This window comes from Bombina bombina, unplaced genomic scaffold, assembly GCF_027579735.1.
Source record: "Bombina bombina isolate aBomBom1 unplaced genomic scaffold, aBomBom1.pri scaffold_725, whole genome shotgun sequence".
In the NCBI taxonomy this organism is placed as follows: Eukaryota; Metazoa; Chordata; class Amphibia; order Anura; family Bombinatoridae; genus Bombina; species Bombina bombina.
The window spans coordinates 65,001-84,281 of record NW_026511303.1 but is presented as its reverse complement, the minus strand read 5'-3'; the positions used below and the strand labels follow the sequence as shown (position 1 = coordinate 84,281).

Below are 19,281 nucleotides of genomic sequence, written 5' to 3'. Positions count from 1 at the left end.
ATTATCAATTTTTTCTTCGTTCTCTTGCTATCTTTAGTTGAAAAGTAATGTACCGCTTAGGAGACGTCCCATTTTAGGTTCAGCACCCTGGATAGCGCTTGTTTATTTGTGGCTACATTTAGCCACCAATCAGCAAGAGCTACCCAGGTGCTGAATGAAAAAAGGTCCAGCTCCTAAGCGTTGCATTCCTGCTTTTCAAATAAAGATACCAAGAGAGCAAAGTCAATTTGATGTTCATGTCCCTTTAAATCATTTTTGGCCGGCGTACCACTAATGCAGTATGCAAAATCCATTTAAAGAAAGGGAAACCGTTCCCATTGCAAGCGCTCAGGAAGAGAGGGTGAAAACATTGCTGCGGTAAAATGCAAGGTTAAATCACTTTAGATTTCATGCTTTGGATTTCCTGTAGAGTATTGCCATTAGGAATACAATTTGTAAAATATATAATTTTCTTTCTATTGTATGCTGTTAAATGGATCTTATAGTGTCAGCGTTCCTTGGGCATGGCTGAAGTTTTATCATAGTTATTAGCATATTTATAAAGCCCTTTTCCTACGCAGATCTCTCTCAGCGTTGTAGTGCTTGGGCAATTTTCTTGAAATACGAGAATAAACATTTAAACAGATGGAAAAACTGATGTTTATGAAACTAGAACTGATTACACGTTAAAGGGACAGGAAACACCAACATTTTCTTTCATGATTTGGATAGAACAGACAATTTTAAACAACGCTCCAATGTACTTCGATTATCAAATTTGCTTCATTCTCTTGTTATCCTTTGCTGAAGAAACAGCATTGCACTACTGATAGGTAGCTGAACACATCTAGTTAGCCAATCACAAGAGACAAATGTGTGCAGGCTCCAATCACCCGCTAGCTCCCACTAATGTAGGATATGTGCGTATTCTTTTTGTTGAAAAGCATATCTAGGTAGGTTTGATACTGGCAGCTGCTGATTGGTGGCTGCACACATATGCTTCTTATACTTGGCTCACCCTTTGTGTTCAGCTAGCTCCCAGTAATGCTGCTCTTTCAACAAACAAAACGAATGAAGAGAATTAAGCTAATTTCATAATAGAAGTAAATTGGAAAGTTGTTTAATAAAAAGAGAAACTAAACCCCCATTTAAAGAGCACACAGTTTTAAACCAACTTAACACTTGTGTTTAAAGCACACATTTTTATGAATTTGTATTATTTTACTTCACAATGCGGTAACACAAATCTTCAAATGATATTATTATAAAGAACACGAAGGTTTACAGTCATGATGCGGATGTACATCCCTAGCATACTATCATGTCGTATTTAGTTTCCCCCAACAGCAAGATCTGCACCAAAAGGATATGCTGAGTGCCAGTCTTGGATTTTACCCAAGTGCACAGAATGTGCCTAGCAGTTAGCACCCCCAGTAGACTCTAAGATCAGCACCGTTAGCCACATTGACTATCTCATAGTTCACCAGGGTGCTGATTGGCTGGCACGTTCTTTCAATGAGCACTTGGGTGAATTCTGAGATCCACACCCGTCGTGCATGTGCTGCCAGACGATCTTTGTAACCTTTTCTTTCAATTTGCAAGCAGAAAATGTATGTTGGAGTAGTACAGTGCCAAGTATACTTATATCTTCTATGTGTTTATTATATTGTGACTTGCTGTGTGTGTTATATTGACAACTTTACATGATAGCCCAGTCTTTCTTTCTTTTCCTTTTAATTCCCTACATGTGGGGCTGACAGCATGCCACGTTTGGGGTGACCTGCCTCAGAACCCTCAAAGGGTCAATTTCTGCTACATGTGTTTGTGTATTTACTGCTGCAAGGGTGTTATGTAGCACTGATTTAACCAATTATTAGCCTGGGTGCCTCTAGGTCATTAAGAAATAAACCAATGATGTATATGTGTTCCAGGCAACCAAAAGGCTAAATCACTGTTGCAAGCCTTACCCACTTGCAGCAGAAGGTTTTACAGCATCTAAACAGATTTAATCACTGATATGTGCACATGGGATGGAGTAACTGGAGAATATATATGTACACACATACTATGAGAACTGAAACATTGCTGTGTATTTGTATGCGCGCATATGTGCGTGTATATTGGAAAACTTTTCAAGAGTGTTTAGTGTAAAATGAAATTGACAGGGAGGCAGACTAAAATGCAAGGCTGATGTAAAGCTCACTCACAGAGAAGGTCGCTCTGGGATCTATAGAAGCCTCTGATTCCTGATTTAAACAGATTTAAAGAGGTTAATTGCGCTGGGACATCTTTTCTATTCTATCCTACTGCAACTTTAATGGAAATGCTTATTTCAGATGATTTGAGCATTCACTGTTTATAAAGCAGAGGGAGAATTTCCCATAGTCCTTTGTATGTGGGGCAACGCAAGAAATAATTATCTTTCTCTATTAAGAAAACTTATATATATTTCTCTAAGTTTTCTTTATGGTAGCATGTGAGTTTCACTAGAGTGTGTATAAAGTGTCATGCCATTTGGAGTAGGTAAAAATTCCTTGAAGTCTATGAACTTAAAAAAATAAAATAAAAAATAGGAATTTAAATGCCAAAAACATATACAAATTCCAGAGTTTTAAGTCTCCAGTGAAACGTTTAAAAAAAATGGAATTTCTGTCACCCAGAGAAGTTAATAATACAATAAAATACAGGGCTAGATTACAAGTGGAGCACATTAGATAGCGCAAGGTGTGTAATCTTTTGTACGACCTTGCACAAAGAATAACACACAATCTGGATGGATAAATATTTTTTTATAAAATATATATATATATGTGTGTGTGTGTGTGTGTGTGTGTGTGTGTATATATATATATATATATATATATATATATATATATATATATATATATATATAATAGTATAGCACAGAACTACATGAAAAATTCCACTATTTCCGCACCATCTGCTTAGCGCTTGAGCAATATCTAACATGAATTTGAATGTGCGTACCCATAGTAGTCTAGTACAGGAGGGATTTATCTGGCATTCAGATTTTAGCGCAACCTAGACTATCTCTTGAACATATGAGTGCAAAATATAAGCACTTTTGATTGTGCTTAAGCGACGTTAAAGCACACTAGCACTAATATGTTTGTGCTCCACTTGTAGTCTAGGCCACAATAAAATATTTGATTGGGTTGTTTAATTTTAAATATCCATGATTTTTAACATTTGTAAATGTAGATTCTGACACTAACTTTTTTTTCCTTTTCTTTTTTCCGTTGAGTATATAAAATATATTGCCTGATTGTGAGCGTGATTATAGATGGATAACGTTTTATAGAAAATAAAACATTAATGGCAGAGGACTGTATGAAGCAGTAGGAGGAGTTATATTGCGCAGTATGTCGAATTATGCTATATGGAGGAATTGTACAGAGTAAGATGGGATATTATAGTGAGAAAATATGTAAAGCTAAAGAAGATATTGTAGAATGTGCTGAATAAATATATATCCAAATAAATAGTGATATAGAGGAATATTATATTTATTATATTGCTTTTGATGGGGGTTTTTTGTTCATGTTTACAATTCCTCTTCTTTTTCTGCAGGTCTCAGTATCCGAGGAGCACAGGAGGAAGACCCACCAGACCCTCAGCTCATGAGACTGGACAACATGCTACTAGCAGAAGGTGTTTCTGGCCCAGAGAAAGGAGGTGGCGCAGCGGCTGCGGCGGCCGCAGCAGCTGCATCAGGTGGAACCTCTGACAATTCCATTGAACACTCAGACTACAGAGCCAAACTCAGCCAAATTCGGCAAATCTACCACACAGAACTGGAGAAGTATGAGCAGGTGAGTCAGGTACTAGCTCCCATGAAACTACCTTTTTTTGTGTGTCTGTAAACGTATTTAAAGGGACATAATACTCCTATACGAAATCACCTGAAAGTGATGCAGCATAACTGTAAAAAGCTGATATGAAAATATCACCTGAGCATCTCTATGTAAAAAGGAAAGATATTTTACCTCAAAATGTCTTCAGCTCACCAGAGTAAGTGCTGTGTAAACAGTTATACTTCAGCTGCTGTTTAGCTGCCAGTTGAAAAAACAAACAATAGCCAATCAGCATCAGCAGTGCTGAGGTCATACATTGCTTTGCTGTGATCTCCTGAGATTTTACTGAAATCTTGTGAGATTTTATAGTAAACTTCAGTAAACTGAATAGGAAAATAACATGACTGTGCCTGCACATGCCAGATGCACACTCCCTAGCAAGTCCTGGGTTGCTTAAAGTCTCTTTACAGTGGGGTGTGAATAATTGGGACATTTTTAGGTAAATAGCTTCCTTTTTTACATAGAGATGTTCAGGTGATATTTTCTAGTCAGCTTTTTACAGCTATGCAGCATCACTTTCAAGTGCTTCAACATTTAGGTAGCATGTCCCTTTAAGGATAATTTAAAAGGTTACAATTAAAGGGACAGTCTAGGCCAAAATAAACTTTCATGATTCCGATAGGACATGTAATTTTGAACAATTTTCCAATTTACTTTTATCAAATTTTGCTTTGTACTCTTGGTATTCTTAGTTGAAAGCTTAACCTAGGAGGTTCATATGCAAATTTCTTAGTCCTTGAAGGCCACCTCTTTCAGATTGCATTTTAACAGTTTTTCACCACTATAGGGTGTTAGTTCATGTATTTCATATAGATAACACTGTGCTCGTGCACGTGAAGTTATCTGGGAGCAGGCACTGATTGGCTAAACTGCAAGTCTGTCAAAAGAACTGAAATAAAGGGGCAGTTTGCAGAGGCTTAGAGACAAGATAATCACAGAGGTTAAAAGTATTTTAATATAACTGTGCTGGTTATGCAAAACTGGCAAATGGGTAATAAAGGGATTATCTATCTTTTAAAACAATAAAAATTCTGGTGTAGACTGTCCCTTTAATAAATAATTTAGTCAATGCATTCAGATTAAATTAAAATGTATTCTAAAATTGTAATCCATATATTCTCAATGCAAGTGGTGGTCACCAACTCTTGTTTATCTATATTTAAATATATAAATTGAACAGCAGGTATTTTGAATTTTTTTTTTTTTAAATATAATTAATATAAATATAAAAATTGGAATCAATATAAAATGGCATGGGACATAATAAACATTTACATCAAACTGTCCGGTTGCATTTTCTAAACTATTGTTTTCTATAACATTGAATGTGCTTTCTGTAGTGTAACATGGGGTGAATGTTGCAGGTACATGATTGAAATATTGATACTTTATTATTAATAATTTATACTATTACAGATGGTACTATCAAGTATGATTCAAGAGTTTAAATAATTTGTGCATCATGGTGTGTATATACAGGTAGCCCTCAGTTTACGCCGGGGTTAGGTTCTAGGAGGAATGGTTGTAAATCGAAACCATTGTAAATTGAAACCCAGTTTATAATGTAAGTCAATGGGAAGTGAGGGGGTTAGGTTCCAGGCCCCTCTCAAAATTGTCATAGGTAACACCTAATACATTATTTTTAAAGCTTTGAAATGAAGACTTTAAATGCTAAACAGCATTATAAACCTAATAATATAGATTGTATCATCATCAAACTAAGTTTAATGAACAAAAACATTTGCTAACAGCACCTAATTAAATAATCGCACAACAGACTGCATCATCATCAGACTAAGTTTAATAAACAAAAACGTTTTTTATTTGCATTTTTCTGCAATCAGTTCTCTGCATTGTTAGCATGTTTGATAATATTGGGTCTGCGCCTATTCTATGCATTTCAATCTGCAGTGATTAATAAGCAGTTAGGCACACAGAGCTCTGGGTAACTTTCGTGAAACAACAAAATGTCACAAAACATATAAAAAATACATTGAAAAGTACAGTTAAACTCATAATAACACTAATAAAAATATAGTTTTAAAAAACTGCACAAAAAAGGCTCAAAGATATGAGGTCTCAGGTGTTAGAGAAAAAAAAAAGATGGCAAAGGGCTCTAACAGAGATACATACATATACATGTCTAAATATGTATATATATGTACATAAATATATATATATATATATATAATATAATATATGTGTGTGTGTGTATACAGTGCATTGGAGCCCTTTGCAGTCAAGTAGATGAAAATGAAAAATGAAATAGTGTGTAAATATTTGACATTCCAATGTTCTGCACATAGAAAATATTCTGCTATGTGAAGAACATTGGAATGTGAAATATTAATATTTTCATGTCGGGTTAGTGCACTTTAGAATATGCAGTTTGGGTTTCCCCACCACACTTTTTTTTCTCCATTGACATCTATGGGGGAATAGGCCGTTTTTTTTCGTGCATTGGGTTAGCGCGGGGTCAAAAACTTTTAACTTGTTATATGATTGCTACCTGACACGCACAAAAACCTTACTTCTAGCGGAGTTAGTGGGGGACTGTTAAATACTGCTTCGCTCGTAATTTAGCCCTAAATATGTAATGAATTATTTTTTCACATAGGCCCTATCTAAAGCTATCTGCTTTAGTGAGATTATCTACAAAATCTTATCAGCGCTATGAGGTCCCTCAAAACATTTTTATAATGTAAATTAAAAGCCCTCAAAGAGTTTGCCCGACTCTACCCTAGTTTTCAATCTTTCAGACTCTACTGTTCAGGGATGCATACAATGTTCACTTACATTTTCTTATCTTAGCTCCTCTCCTCATTTTGTTATGTCCTTGAACCCCCTTGGCTGAATTACTAGTGTAATTGTCCCAGTTTATATCAGGGTAGTTAAAATCTCCCTAATTACAGCACTGTTATTAGCAGCCTTACCTATTTGCATTAGTAGTGGAGTTTCCTCCGGGTCACTAATGTTGGCAGGTTTGTAGCATGTTCCTAGTAATATTTTTTTTAGGATTCCCCCCCCCCCACCACTCTTTATTTCAACCCACAGGGTCTCTACATTGCCACTTCTATCATAAATATCTTCCCTTATTGTAGGTTTAAGGTCAGGTTTAATATACATGCAGATTCCTCCACCCCTTTTATTATTTCTGTCCCTCCTAAATAAAGTATACCCCTCTAAGTTAACTGCCCAGTCATGTGAATCATCCCACCTAGTTTCAGTTATACTGATAACATCATAGTCCTCTTCTGCAACTAAGAGCGTCAGCTCCCCCATTTTACCTGTCAAGCTTCTTGCATTTGTTGTCATACATTTAATTTGCATGTGCTTTCTGCTGATACTTGGTGGGCTTTCCCCTATACTTTCTAATGTGACATTTCTTAAGTCACCTCTTCCTTGAGATATTAAGGGAGTGACAGATTCACAGACTGATCTCTCTGTTCTATTGTGTTCTAACTGATCCCCCCCCCCCCCCTTTGCCTAGTTTAAAAGGTTCTCTAAACGTGCTACCACCCTTTTCCCCAACACACCAGCACCCATGTCATTCAGGTGCAATCCATCCTTACTGTACAAATTGTACCCAAGTGAAAAGTCAGCCCAGTGCTCTAAAACGTCAAACCTCTCATTTTTACACCATGTATTTAACCATGAATTAACAGACCGTAGCTCTTTCTTTCATGTAATTAACAAGAGTCCATGAGCTAGTGACGTATGGGATATACATTCCTACCAGGAGGGGCAAAGTTTCCCAAACCTTAAAATGCCTATAAATACACCCCTCACCACACCCACAAATCAGTTTTACAAACTTTGCCTCCAAGGGAGGTGGTGAAGTAAGTTTGTGCTAGATTCTACGTTGATATGCGCTCCGCAGCAAGTTGGAGCCCGGTTTTCCTCTCAGCGTGCAGTGAATGTCAGAGGGATGTGAGGAGAGTATTGCCTATTGAATGCAGTGATCTCCTTCTACGGGGTCTATTTCATAAGGTTCTCTGTTATCGGTCGTAGAGATTCATCTCTTACCTCCCTTTTCAGATCGACGATATACTCTTATATTTACCATTTCCTCTACTGATTCTCGTTTCAGTACTGGTTTGGCTTTCTACAAACATGTAGATGAGTGTCCTGGGGTAAGTAAGTCTTATTTTCTGTGACACTCTAAGCTATGGTTGGGCACTTTATTTATAAAGTTCTAAATATATGTATTCAAACATTTATTTGCCTTGACTCAGAATGTTCAACTTTCCTTATTTCCAGACAGTCAGTTTCATATTTGGGATTATGCTTTAATTATCATATTTTTCTTACCTCAAAAATTTGACTTTTTCCCTGTGGGCTGTTAGGCTCGCGGGGGCTGAAAATGCTTCATTTTATTGCGTCATTCTTGGCGCGGATTTTTTTGGCGCAAAAATTCATTTCCGTTTCCGGCGTCATACGTGTCGCCGGAAGTTGCGTCATTTTTTTGACGTTATTTTGCGCCAAAAATGTCGGCGTTCCGGATGTGGCGTCATTTTTGGCGCCAAAAGCATTTAGGCGCCAAATAATGTGGGCGTCTTATTTGGCGCCAAAAAATATGGGCGTCGCTTTTGTCTCCACATTATTTCAGAATCATTTTTCATTTGCTTCTGGTTGCTAGAAGCTTGATGTTTGGCATTTTTTCCCATTCCTGAAACTGTCTTATAAGGAATTTGATCTATTTTGCTTTATATGTTGTTTTTTCTCTTACATATTGCAAGATGTCTCACGTTGCATCTGAGCCAGAAGATACTACAGGAAAACCTCTGCCTGCTGGATCTACCAAAGCTAAGTGTATCTGCTGTAAACTTTTGGTAGCTATTCCTCCAGCTGTTGTTTGTATTAAATGTCATGACAAACTTGTTAATGCAGATAATATTTCCTTTAGTGATGTACCATTGTCTGTTGCAGTTCCCTCAACATCTAAGGTGCAGAATGTTCCTGATAACATAAGAGATTTTGTTTCTGAATCCATAAAGAAGGCTTTGTCTGTTATTTCTCCTTCTAGTAAACGTAAAAAGTCTTTTAAATCTTCTCTCTCTACAGATGAATTTTTAAATGAACACCATCATTCTGATTCTTTGGACTCTTCTGGTTCAGAGGATTCTGTCTCAGAGATTGATGCTGATAAATCTTCATATTTATTTAAGATGGAATTTATTCGCTCTTTACTTAAAGAAGTACTAATTGCTTTAGAAATAGAGGATTCTAGTCCTCTTGATACTAATTCTATACGTTTGGATAAGGTTTTTAAAGCTCCTGCGGTTATTCCAGAAGTCTTTCCTGTTCCTAATGCTATTTCTGCAGTAATTGCTAAGGAATGGGATAGATTGGGTAATTCATTTACTCCTTCTAAACGTTTTAAGCAATTATATCCTGTTCCGCCTGACAGATTAGAATTTTGGGACAAAATCCCTAAAGTTGATGGGGCTATTTCTACCCTTGCTAAACGTACTACCATTCCTACATCAGATGGTACCTCGTTTAAGGATCCTTTAGATAGAAAAATTGAATCTTTTCTAAGAAAAGCTTATCTATGTTCAGGTAATCTTCTTAGACCTGCTATATCATTGGCTGATGTTGCTGCAGCTTCAACTTTTTGGTTGGAAACTCTAGCGCAACAAGTAACAAATCGTGATTCTCATGATATTATTATTCTTCTCCAGCATGCTAATAATTTCATCTGTGATGCCATTTTTGATATTATTAGAGTTGATGTTAGATTTATGTCTCTGGCTATCTTAGCCAGAAGAGCTTTATGGCTTAAGACTTGGAATGCTGATATGGCTTCTAAATCAACTCTACTTTCCATTTCTTTCCAGGGAAACAAATTATTTGGTTCTCAGTTGGATTCTATTATTTCAACTGTTACTGGTGGGAAAGGAACTTTTTTACCACAGGATAAAAAGTCTAAAGGTAAAAACAGGGCTAACAATCGTTTTCGTTCCTTTCGTTTCAACAAAGAACAAAAGCCTGATCCTTCGTCCTCAGGAGCAGTTTCAGTTTGGAAACCATCTCCAGTCTGGAATAAATCCAAGCCTGCTAGAAAGGCAAAGCCTGCTTCTAAGTTCACATGAAGGTACGGCCCTCATTCCAGTTCAGCTGGTAGGGGGCAGGTTACGTTTTTTCAAAGAAATTTGGATCAGTTCTGTTCACAATCTTTGGATTCAGAACATTGTTTCAGAAGGGTACAGAATTGGTTTCAAGATGAGACCTCCTGCAAAGAGATTTTTTCTTTCCCATGTCCCAGTAAATCCAGTGAAAGCTCAAGCATTTCTGAATTGTGTTTCAGATCTAGAGTTGGCTGGAGTAATTATGCCAGTTCCAGTTCCGGAACAGGGGATGGGGTTTTATTCAAATCTCTTCATTGTACCAAAGAAGGAGAATTCCTTCAGACCAGTTCTGGATCTAAAATTATTGAATCGTTATGTAAGGATACCAACGTTCAAGATGGTAACTGTAAGGACTATATTGCCTTTTGTTCAGCAAGGGAATTATATGTCCACAATAGATTTACAGGATGCATATCTGCATATTCCGATTCATCCAGATCATTATCAGTTCCTGAGATTCTCTTTTCTAGACAAGCATTACCAATTTGTGGCTCTACCGTTTGGCCTTGCTACAGCTCCAAGAATTTTTACAAAGATTCTCGGTGCCCTTCTGTCTGTAATCAGAGAACAGGGTATTGTGGTATTTCCTTATTTGGACGATATCTTGGTACTTGCTCCGTCTTTACATTTAGCAGAGTCTCATACGAATCGACTTGTGTTGTTTCTTCAAGATCATGGTTGGAGGATCAATTTACCAAAAAGTTCTTTGATTCCTCAAACAAGGGTAACCTTTCTGGGTTTCCAGATAGATTCAGTGTCCATGACTTTGTCTTTAACAGACAAGAGACGTCTAAAATTGATTACAGCCTGTCGAAACCTTCAGTCTCAATCATTCCCTTCGGTAGCCTTATGCATGGAAATTCTAGGTCTTATGACTGCTGCATCGGACGCGATCCCCTTTGCTCGTTTTCACATGCGACCTCTTCAGCTCTGTATGCTGAACCAATGGTGCAGGGATTACACAAAGATATATCAATTAATATCTTTAAAACCGATTGTTCGGCACTCTCTAACGTGGTGGACAGATCACCATCGTTTAATTCAGGGGGCTTCTTTTGTTCTTCCGACCTGGACTATAATTTCAACAGATGCAAGTCTCACAGGTTGGGGAGCTGTGTGGGGATCTCTGACGGCACAAGGAGTTTGGGAATCTCAGGAGGTGAGATTACCGATCAATATCTTGGAACTCCGTGCAGTTTTCAGAGCTCTTCAGTTTTGGCCTCTTCTGAAGAGAGAATCGTTCATTTGTTTTCAGACAGACAATGTCACAACTGTGGCATACATCAATCATCAAGGAGGGACTCACAGTCCTCTGGCTATGAAAGAAGTATCTCGAATTTTGGTTTGGGCGGAATCCAGCTCCTGTCTAATCTCTGCGGTTCATATCCCAGGTGTAGACAATTGGGAAGCGGATTATCTCAGTCGCCAAACGTTGCATCCGGGCGAATGGTCTCTTCACCCAGAGGTATTTCTTCAGATTGTTCAAATGTGGGGGCTCCCAGAGATAGATCTGATGGCCTCTCATCTAAACAAGAAACTTCCCAGGTATCTGTCCAGATCCCGGGATCCTCAGGCGGAGGCAGTGGATGCATTATCACTTCCTTGGAAGTATCATCCTGCCTATATCTTTCCGCCTCTAGTTCTTCTTCCAAGAGTAATCTCCAAGATTCTGAGGGAATGCTCGTTTGTTCTGCTAATAGCTCCGGCATGGCCTCACAGGTTTTGGTATGCGGATCTTGTCCGGATGGCATCTTGCCAGCCTTGGACTCTTCCGTTAAGACCAGACCTTCTGTCACAAGGTCCTTTTTTCCATCCGGATCTGAAATCCTTAAATTTAAAGGTATGGAGATTGAACGCTTGATTCTTGGTCATAGAGGTTTCTCTGACTCCGTGATTAATACTATGTTACAGGCTCGTAAATCTGTATCTAGAGAGATATATTATAGAGTCTGGAAGACTTATATTTCATGGTGTCTTTCTCATCATTTTTCTTGGCATTCTTTTAGAATACCGAGAATTTTACAATTTCTTCAGGATGGTTTGGATAAGGGTTTGTCCGCAAGTTCTTTGAAAGGACAAATCTCTGCTCTTTCTGTTCTTTTTCACAGAAAGATTGCTATTCTTCCTGATATTCATTGTTTTGTACAAGCTTTGGTTCGTATAAAACCTGTCATTAAGTCAATTTCTCCTCCATGGAGTTTGAATTTGGTTTTGGGAGCTCTTCAAGCTCCTCCGTTTGAACCTATGCATTCATTGGACATTAAATTACTTTCTTGGAAAGTTTTGTTCCTTTTGGCCATCTCTTCTGCTAGAAGAGTTTCTGAATTATCTGCTCTTTCGTGTGAGTCTCCTTTTCTGATTTTTCATCAGGATAAGGCGGTGTTGCGAACTTCTTTTGAATTTTTACCTAAAGTTGTGAATTCCAACAACATTAGTAGAGAAATTGTGGTTCCTTCATTATGTCCTAATCCTAAGAATTCTAAGGAGAAATCATTGCATTCTTTGGATGTTGTTAGAGCTTTGAAATATTATGTTGAAGCTACGAAATCTTTCCGTAAGACTTCTAGTCTATTTGTTATCTTTTCCGGTTCTAGGAAAGGCCAGAAAGCTTCTGCCATTTCTTTGGCATCTTGGTTGAAATCTTTAATTCATCTTGCCTATGTTGAGTCGGGTAAAATTCCGCCTCAAAGAATTACAGCTCATTCTACTAGGTCAGTTTCTACTTCCTGGGCGTTTAGGAATGAAGCTTCGGTTGACCAGATCTGCAAAGCAGCAACTTGGTCCTCTTTGCATACTTTTACTAAATTCTACCATTTTGATGTATTTTCTTCTTCTGAAGCAGTTTTTGGTAGAAAAGTTCTTCAGGCAGCGGTTTCAGTTTGAATCTTCTGCTTATGTTTTTTGTTAAACTTTTATTTGGGTGTGGATTATTTTCAGCAGGAATTGGCTGTCTTTATTTTATCCCTCCCTCTCTAGTGACTCTTGTGTGGAAAGATCCACATCTTGGGTAGTCATTATCCCATACGTCACTAGCTCATGGACTCTTGTTAATTACATGAAAGAAAACATAATTTATGTAAGAACTTACCTGATAAATTCATTTCTTTCATATTAACAAGAGTCCATGAGGCCCACCCTTTTTTGTGGTGGTTATGATTTTTTTGTATAAAGCACAATTATTCCAATTCCTTATTTTATATGCTTCGCACTTTTTTTCTTATCACCCCACTTCTTGGCTATTCGTTAAACTGATTTGTGGGTGTGGTGAGGGGTGTATTTATAGGCATTTTAAGGTTTGGGAAACTTTGCCCCTCCTGGTAGGAATGTATATCCCATACGTCACTAGCTCATGGACTCTTGTTAATATGAAAGAAATGAATTTATCAGGTAAGTTCTTACATAAATTATGTTTTCTGCCTTACTGAGTTAGCACACGGCACTGGTAATATCTCCGAAAATATGACTTTGGAGGTCCTTATGATTAAATGGTCTAGTCAAAATTAAAACTTTCATGATTCAGAGAGAGCATGCAATTTAAAGCAACTTTCTAATTTACTCCTATTAATTTTTCTTTGTTCTCTTGGTATCTTTATTTGAATGTAAGCTTAGGAGCCTGCCCATTTTTGGATCAACACCTGGGTAGTGCTTGTTGATTGGTCGCTACATTTAGACACCAATCAGAAAGCGCTCCCCAGGTGCTGAACCAAAAATGGGCCGGCTCCTATGCTTACATTCTTGCTTTTTCAATTAAAGATACCAATATTTTCCGTATCAAATGAAGGGTTCTCAAAGAATACCTGTGATTGCATTCACATTTGAACACACTTATGAAACTTGCTAATCATTCATACACATACATATTAATATGTTGGGCAGACTCCAAAATGCATTTTTACCCTATTGTGCATATGTATTGATATGTGTTTCTCAAATCACTGTATTTAGGTAGTTTAAACCTTCTTTGTAAAGTGCACTGTAACTCTTGGGGGGTTCTGCTGTCCTCCTCTGTCACGATAGACACATATACACACATATACACGCTCACATACACAGACACGCGCGCGCACACTCAGACATATACACACATATACGCGCTCACATATTTACACATACACACAAACATACACATACACACACCCACCCACATATATACACACACATATATACATATACACACACACATATACCTACATAGAAACACATATATATATATATACACACACACACACACACACACACACACATATATACACATACATATACACACAGTACATATATACATACACACACACACACACACACACACACACACACACACACACACATATATACACATTTTATCGGAATGGGACTGGAGTTTTAAGTAGCCCTGTCAGTCTCTCAATGAGAGCTTGGGTGAAAGTTAGAGTCCTGAGATGCAGGGAGAGTCTTTCTGCGAAACCATCTTGACTCAGATTAACAGCTCCATAAACAATCAGCATTGACGAGTTTTGCTGCCTGCTTTCTACACTCAAGTCCATGTCAGGAGCGATGCTACTACACTGTCACACTTGAGAGGCCGTGTTCCTGTTCCACAGCGTAGATTCTGGTAAGATCATTTTTTTTATACAAATAATGATAACGCAGAAGACAGGGTAACAGTGTGATACCTCTTATCTTTATTTTACATTTTATTGTTTGTTGTGTCATTGCTGCGATATGTGTGAAATGTGGCTCTGGCAATGGGTGGACTTTAGTTTCATTTCCGGGAGTATTTGCGCGGCAGATTTGGCGCGTTTTCTCCTTAGTGCAGGAGCGGTCTTGCGAAGCATTCCTTCTGTTGGGTGGGGCCTATCGACTTCCTGGCTTGATCGGCGGCGTAGGAGACGTAACGGTTTCTGTGGTCTGGGTCATAAGAGGTGGTGAGTGCCCAGGCCATTGTAGGTTATAAAGGTGCCATTTTTATTTAGATTTACATAGTTCGTACTAAAGCCGCAAGCTATGGAGGACTCTGACGCGTTAGAGGGTACTCCCTCTTTAACTAAGTCTAGTTCCTGTGTTTATTACAAGGTTCTGATAGATCCGCCTGCTCAACTATGTTCCACATGCCTAGATAAAGTCTCGACATCTAGAAAGAAACTATGTCTAGTACTACTGAGCCGTCCACCTCTGAGGGCTCCCTGTCCCGTGAAGTGTGTTCCCTACATAAATCTCCGAGTACACATACAGCGCCCCAGGGCATGTCTGTTTCTCCTACGGGGGAGATCCGTTGACCGTCAGATTTTGCGGATCAACTGCAAACGATGGTCTCTTAGGTGATAAGTGCCTTACCTCGTTCTGCCAAGCGCAAGCGTAAGGTAAATTATGGCGATCCGGCCCAGAGATCCTATACTCCAACGGATATCTCGGAAAGATTATCCACTGACGAGGACGACTCCAACTCTTTGGAGGACGTTCCTTCTGGGTCGGGGTCCATGTCATCTAAAGCTCCCACTGCAGAGAAAGGCTCTGACTTTAGGTTTAGGATGGAAAATTTGCGCTTTTTTCTGAAGCAGGTACTTGCTACCCTCGAGGTTCTGGAACCGAAACTACTGGAGGAACCTTAGATTCCTAAGCTTTATAAAGTGTATGAGGACAGGGTGGTACCTCAGACCTTCCCAGTTCCTGTTAAGATGGCTAACATTATTAAGAATGAATGGGAGAGATTAGGTTCTTCCTTTTCCCCTTCTTCTTCCTTTAAGAAACTGTTCCCCGTCCCGGACTCTCAACTCGAGCTATGGGGGACTGTCCCTAAGGTGGATGATGCTATCTCTACACTCGCGAAACGGATGGCGATTCCTCTTGAGAATAGTTCGTCGTTTAAAGAGCCCATGGATAAAAAGTTGGAGGACATGTTATGGAAGATTTAAAGTACAAAAGAACAAGGTAGGGGGGGGCAGAGTAATTATAGGACAGGTAATTCCAATACGTTACTTCAATAAAATGAGGTGAAGGGTACAATTATTAATAATATTGACCTTATTAAAATGGGAATTTAAACCTGTTGCAGAAACTAGCCAGAGAACAAGTAACAACTAGCAAACTAATTGTAAAAAGGGTTACAATAGAGTGTGAGAAGTCTAGCTCTGCAAAAAGGGGATTTACATGACTCTGCAAGACTGGTTGAAATAAAAGGGTGTATCATTCCATTGCATTCACACTGTTAAACTTTATTAGGGTATAAATAAAAGGCATCCACGAATGATCATTCATACACAACAACTTAGGCTAAATTTTAAAAACACTTCAACCAGGGAATAATAATATATCTCTTAGAAGTATTATGATGCTAGTAGATCAGCCAGCAGTTTAATATTTAAACATGTACTAAGCCCTTACAATCCGAGGGCTGAATTTACAATTACTCTTAAAGTATGGAACTGCTGAGCTGAATTAGCGAATAGTAATTATACTAGAGACTTAAAGGGCCATAATACCCAAATGTTTAAACACTTGAAAGTGATGCAGTATAGCTATAAAAAGCTGACTAGAAAATATGACCTGAACATCTCTATGTAAAAAAGAAAGATATTTTACCTCAAAAGTTTCTCAGTAGCCACATCCCATTGTAAAGGACTTTTAAGCAGCAAATCAGTATGTCTGTCCCGGGACAGCTAATGGAGTGTAAGGAAGTTTACAATGAAATCTCATGAGAGTTAAGTGAAATCTCATGAGATCACAGAAAAAGAGTTCATGACTTCAGCACTGTTGATGCTAATTGGCTGCTGTTCATTTTCTTTTTTTACCTGCAGCTGAGTATAACTTTTTACACAGAACTTACTCTGCTGAGCTGAGGAAATGGTGAGGTAAAGTATCTTCCTTTTTTACATAGAGATGCTCAGGTGATATTTTCCTGTCTGCTTTTTACAGTTATACTGCATCAGTTTCAAGTGATTTAGCATATGAGTATTATGTCCCTTTAAGTTAGACCATGGTAAGCAGGATTAAAACACAAAGGAGAGACAAAGCTACTCCTGAGAACCCCTGACGCGCATTTCGCTTAAAACGCTTCCTCAGTGGGGGTTACTTCATAATTTGGATGTGGTTCGTGCTTTGAAGTTTTATCCTCAGGCTACGAAGGATTTCAGACAGTCTACATCTCTTTTTGTGGTGTATTCAGGGAAGCGCAAGGGGCAGAAGGCCTCTTCAACTTCTTTGTCCTTTTGGTTGAGGAGCATGATTCGCTTGGCCTACGAGACAGCGGAACATAAGCCTTCTCAGAGGATCACGGCTCATTCAACTATAGCTGTGGCTTCTTCTTGGGCCTTCAAGAATGAGGCCTCTATAGAGCAGATTTATAAGGCGGCTACCTGGTCCTCCTTACATACTTTTACAAAGTTTTACAAATTTTACGTTTTTGCTTCTGTGGAAGCAGTTTTTGGGAGAGGGGTTTTACAGGCTGTGGTGCCCTCAGATTAGGGTCCGCCTTCTTGCCCTCCCGTTTTTTTCATTCAGTGTCCTCTAGAGCTTGGGTATTTATTCCCACAAGTAATGAATAAAGCCGAGTACTCTCCTTCCCTTTAGATGGAAAATATAAATTATGCTTAGCGGACCTAAAATTCATATTATTCTTCTGGCACCATTTATACCCTGATATTTCTCCTACTGTTCATTGTTCCCACGGCAGAATGACTGGGGGATGAGGGAAGTGGGGGAGGTATTTAAGCCTTTGGCTGGGGTGTCTTTGCCTCCTCCTGGTGGCCAGATTTTTAATTCCCACAAGTAATGAATGAAGCCGTGGACTCTCCTCCCCACAATGGAAATGAAATTATCAGGTAAGCATAATTTATATTTTTCTGCTAAGTTCAATTGTCAGTTTTTTATATCTGTTCCAGGTTTACCCAATCTTTATCCCCAAGTTCAATCCTTGAGCCACTAACTGATTCCCCTGTGCTCACAGAAGGACAGCCTTAAAGGGATATTAAACAGTAAACATATGCTACACATAATGATGTATTCAAAGCAAAGATTAGCATATATATATATATATATATATATATATATAATGTATATATAGTATTCTAGATTCATTAAAGTGATAGGTGCTGCCATGTTTGAAGTTGTTTTCTATTTATCTCTCTCTTCTACTGAGAACAACTGGGGAAGGAAATATAAACCAGGCAATAAAATACCTTGTTTGTATTAGTCTGTTTAATCCCTATTTTATTTTTATTCCTAATTGTTTGCAGCAGGACCGTAAGATAAGCTTAAAACTTAAAGGGACAGTATACACCAATTTTCATATAACTGCATGGGGGGAAATCTAACACCCACAAACTTGCGCAAACACGATTGCAGTTGTTTAAAAAACGCAACATAAGAAGATAATATAGCATATTTTGTAATCAAATGTTCTGCACATTTATATATACATACATATATACATCTTTAGACATGTATATGTATCTCTATGTTAAACCCATGTGCCTGCCATTTTATTTTCTAACACCTTAGACCTCGTATCTTTGAGCCCTTATAACTTTTATATACAATATTTTTTTTAATTATTTTTATTAGATGGTTTTGTTATGAGTATAATTATACTTTGTAATGTATTGTTGATTCGTTTTGTGACACTTTTTTGTCTCGCATAACAGTTAACCAGAGCTCTGAGGTCACAGTAATCATTCTAGCGTAAATTGTGGTTACCGTCACGCGTTTGCATTTACTTTCAATACGGGAAGACTTTAACTTGCGTGCAAACGGCCTTGAAAACCGATAGCGCTCCACTCATAATCTAGCCCTTAGTCTTTGTTCCTTGTTTGTATATGTATCACTTTAATGGCACATGAAACCCAAAAGTTTTCTTTTTATGATTTATACAAAGCATGTGAGTTTAGACAGCATTCCATTTTACTTCTATTATCTAATTTTCTTTGTTTTCTTGAAATATATATGTCTTATGAAGGCGTGTGTGTGTTTATAGAGAGAGAGAGAGAGAGAGAGAGAGGTGTGTGTGTGTGTGTATATATATATATATATATATATACACACACAGGTCGCCCTCAGTTTACGCCAGGGTTAGGTTCCAGAAGGAATGGTTGTAAATCGAAACCATTGTAAATTGAAACCAAGTTTATAATGTAAGTCAATGGGAAGTGAGGGAGATAGGTTCCAGGCCCCTCTCAAAATTGTCATAAGTAACACCTAATACATTATTTTTAAAGACTTTAAATGATAAACAGCATTATAAACCTAATAAAATAATCATACAACACAGAATATATAATTAAACTAAGATAAATGAACAAAAACATTTGCTAAACAGCATTATAAAC

General features: G+C 38.0%; 1 protein-coding gene across 1 annotated transcript in view; it reads left to right on the top strand.

The window, feature by feature from the left end:
- The first annotated feature begins 3,577 nt into the window (after positions 1–3,577).
- LOC128643694 (pre-B-cell leukemia transcription factor 3-like) overlaps positions 3,578–19,281 on the top strand; it is a 62,572-nt gene continuing 46,868 nt past the window's right edge. Inside the window, exon 1 of the mRNA XM_053696525.1 lies at positions 3,578–3,812. Coding sequence (XP_053552500.1) covers positions 3,621–3,812 — 192 coding nt within the window. The 5' untranslated portion in view covers positions 3,578–3,620. The remainder of the gene's footprint in view (positions 3,813–19,281) is intronic.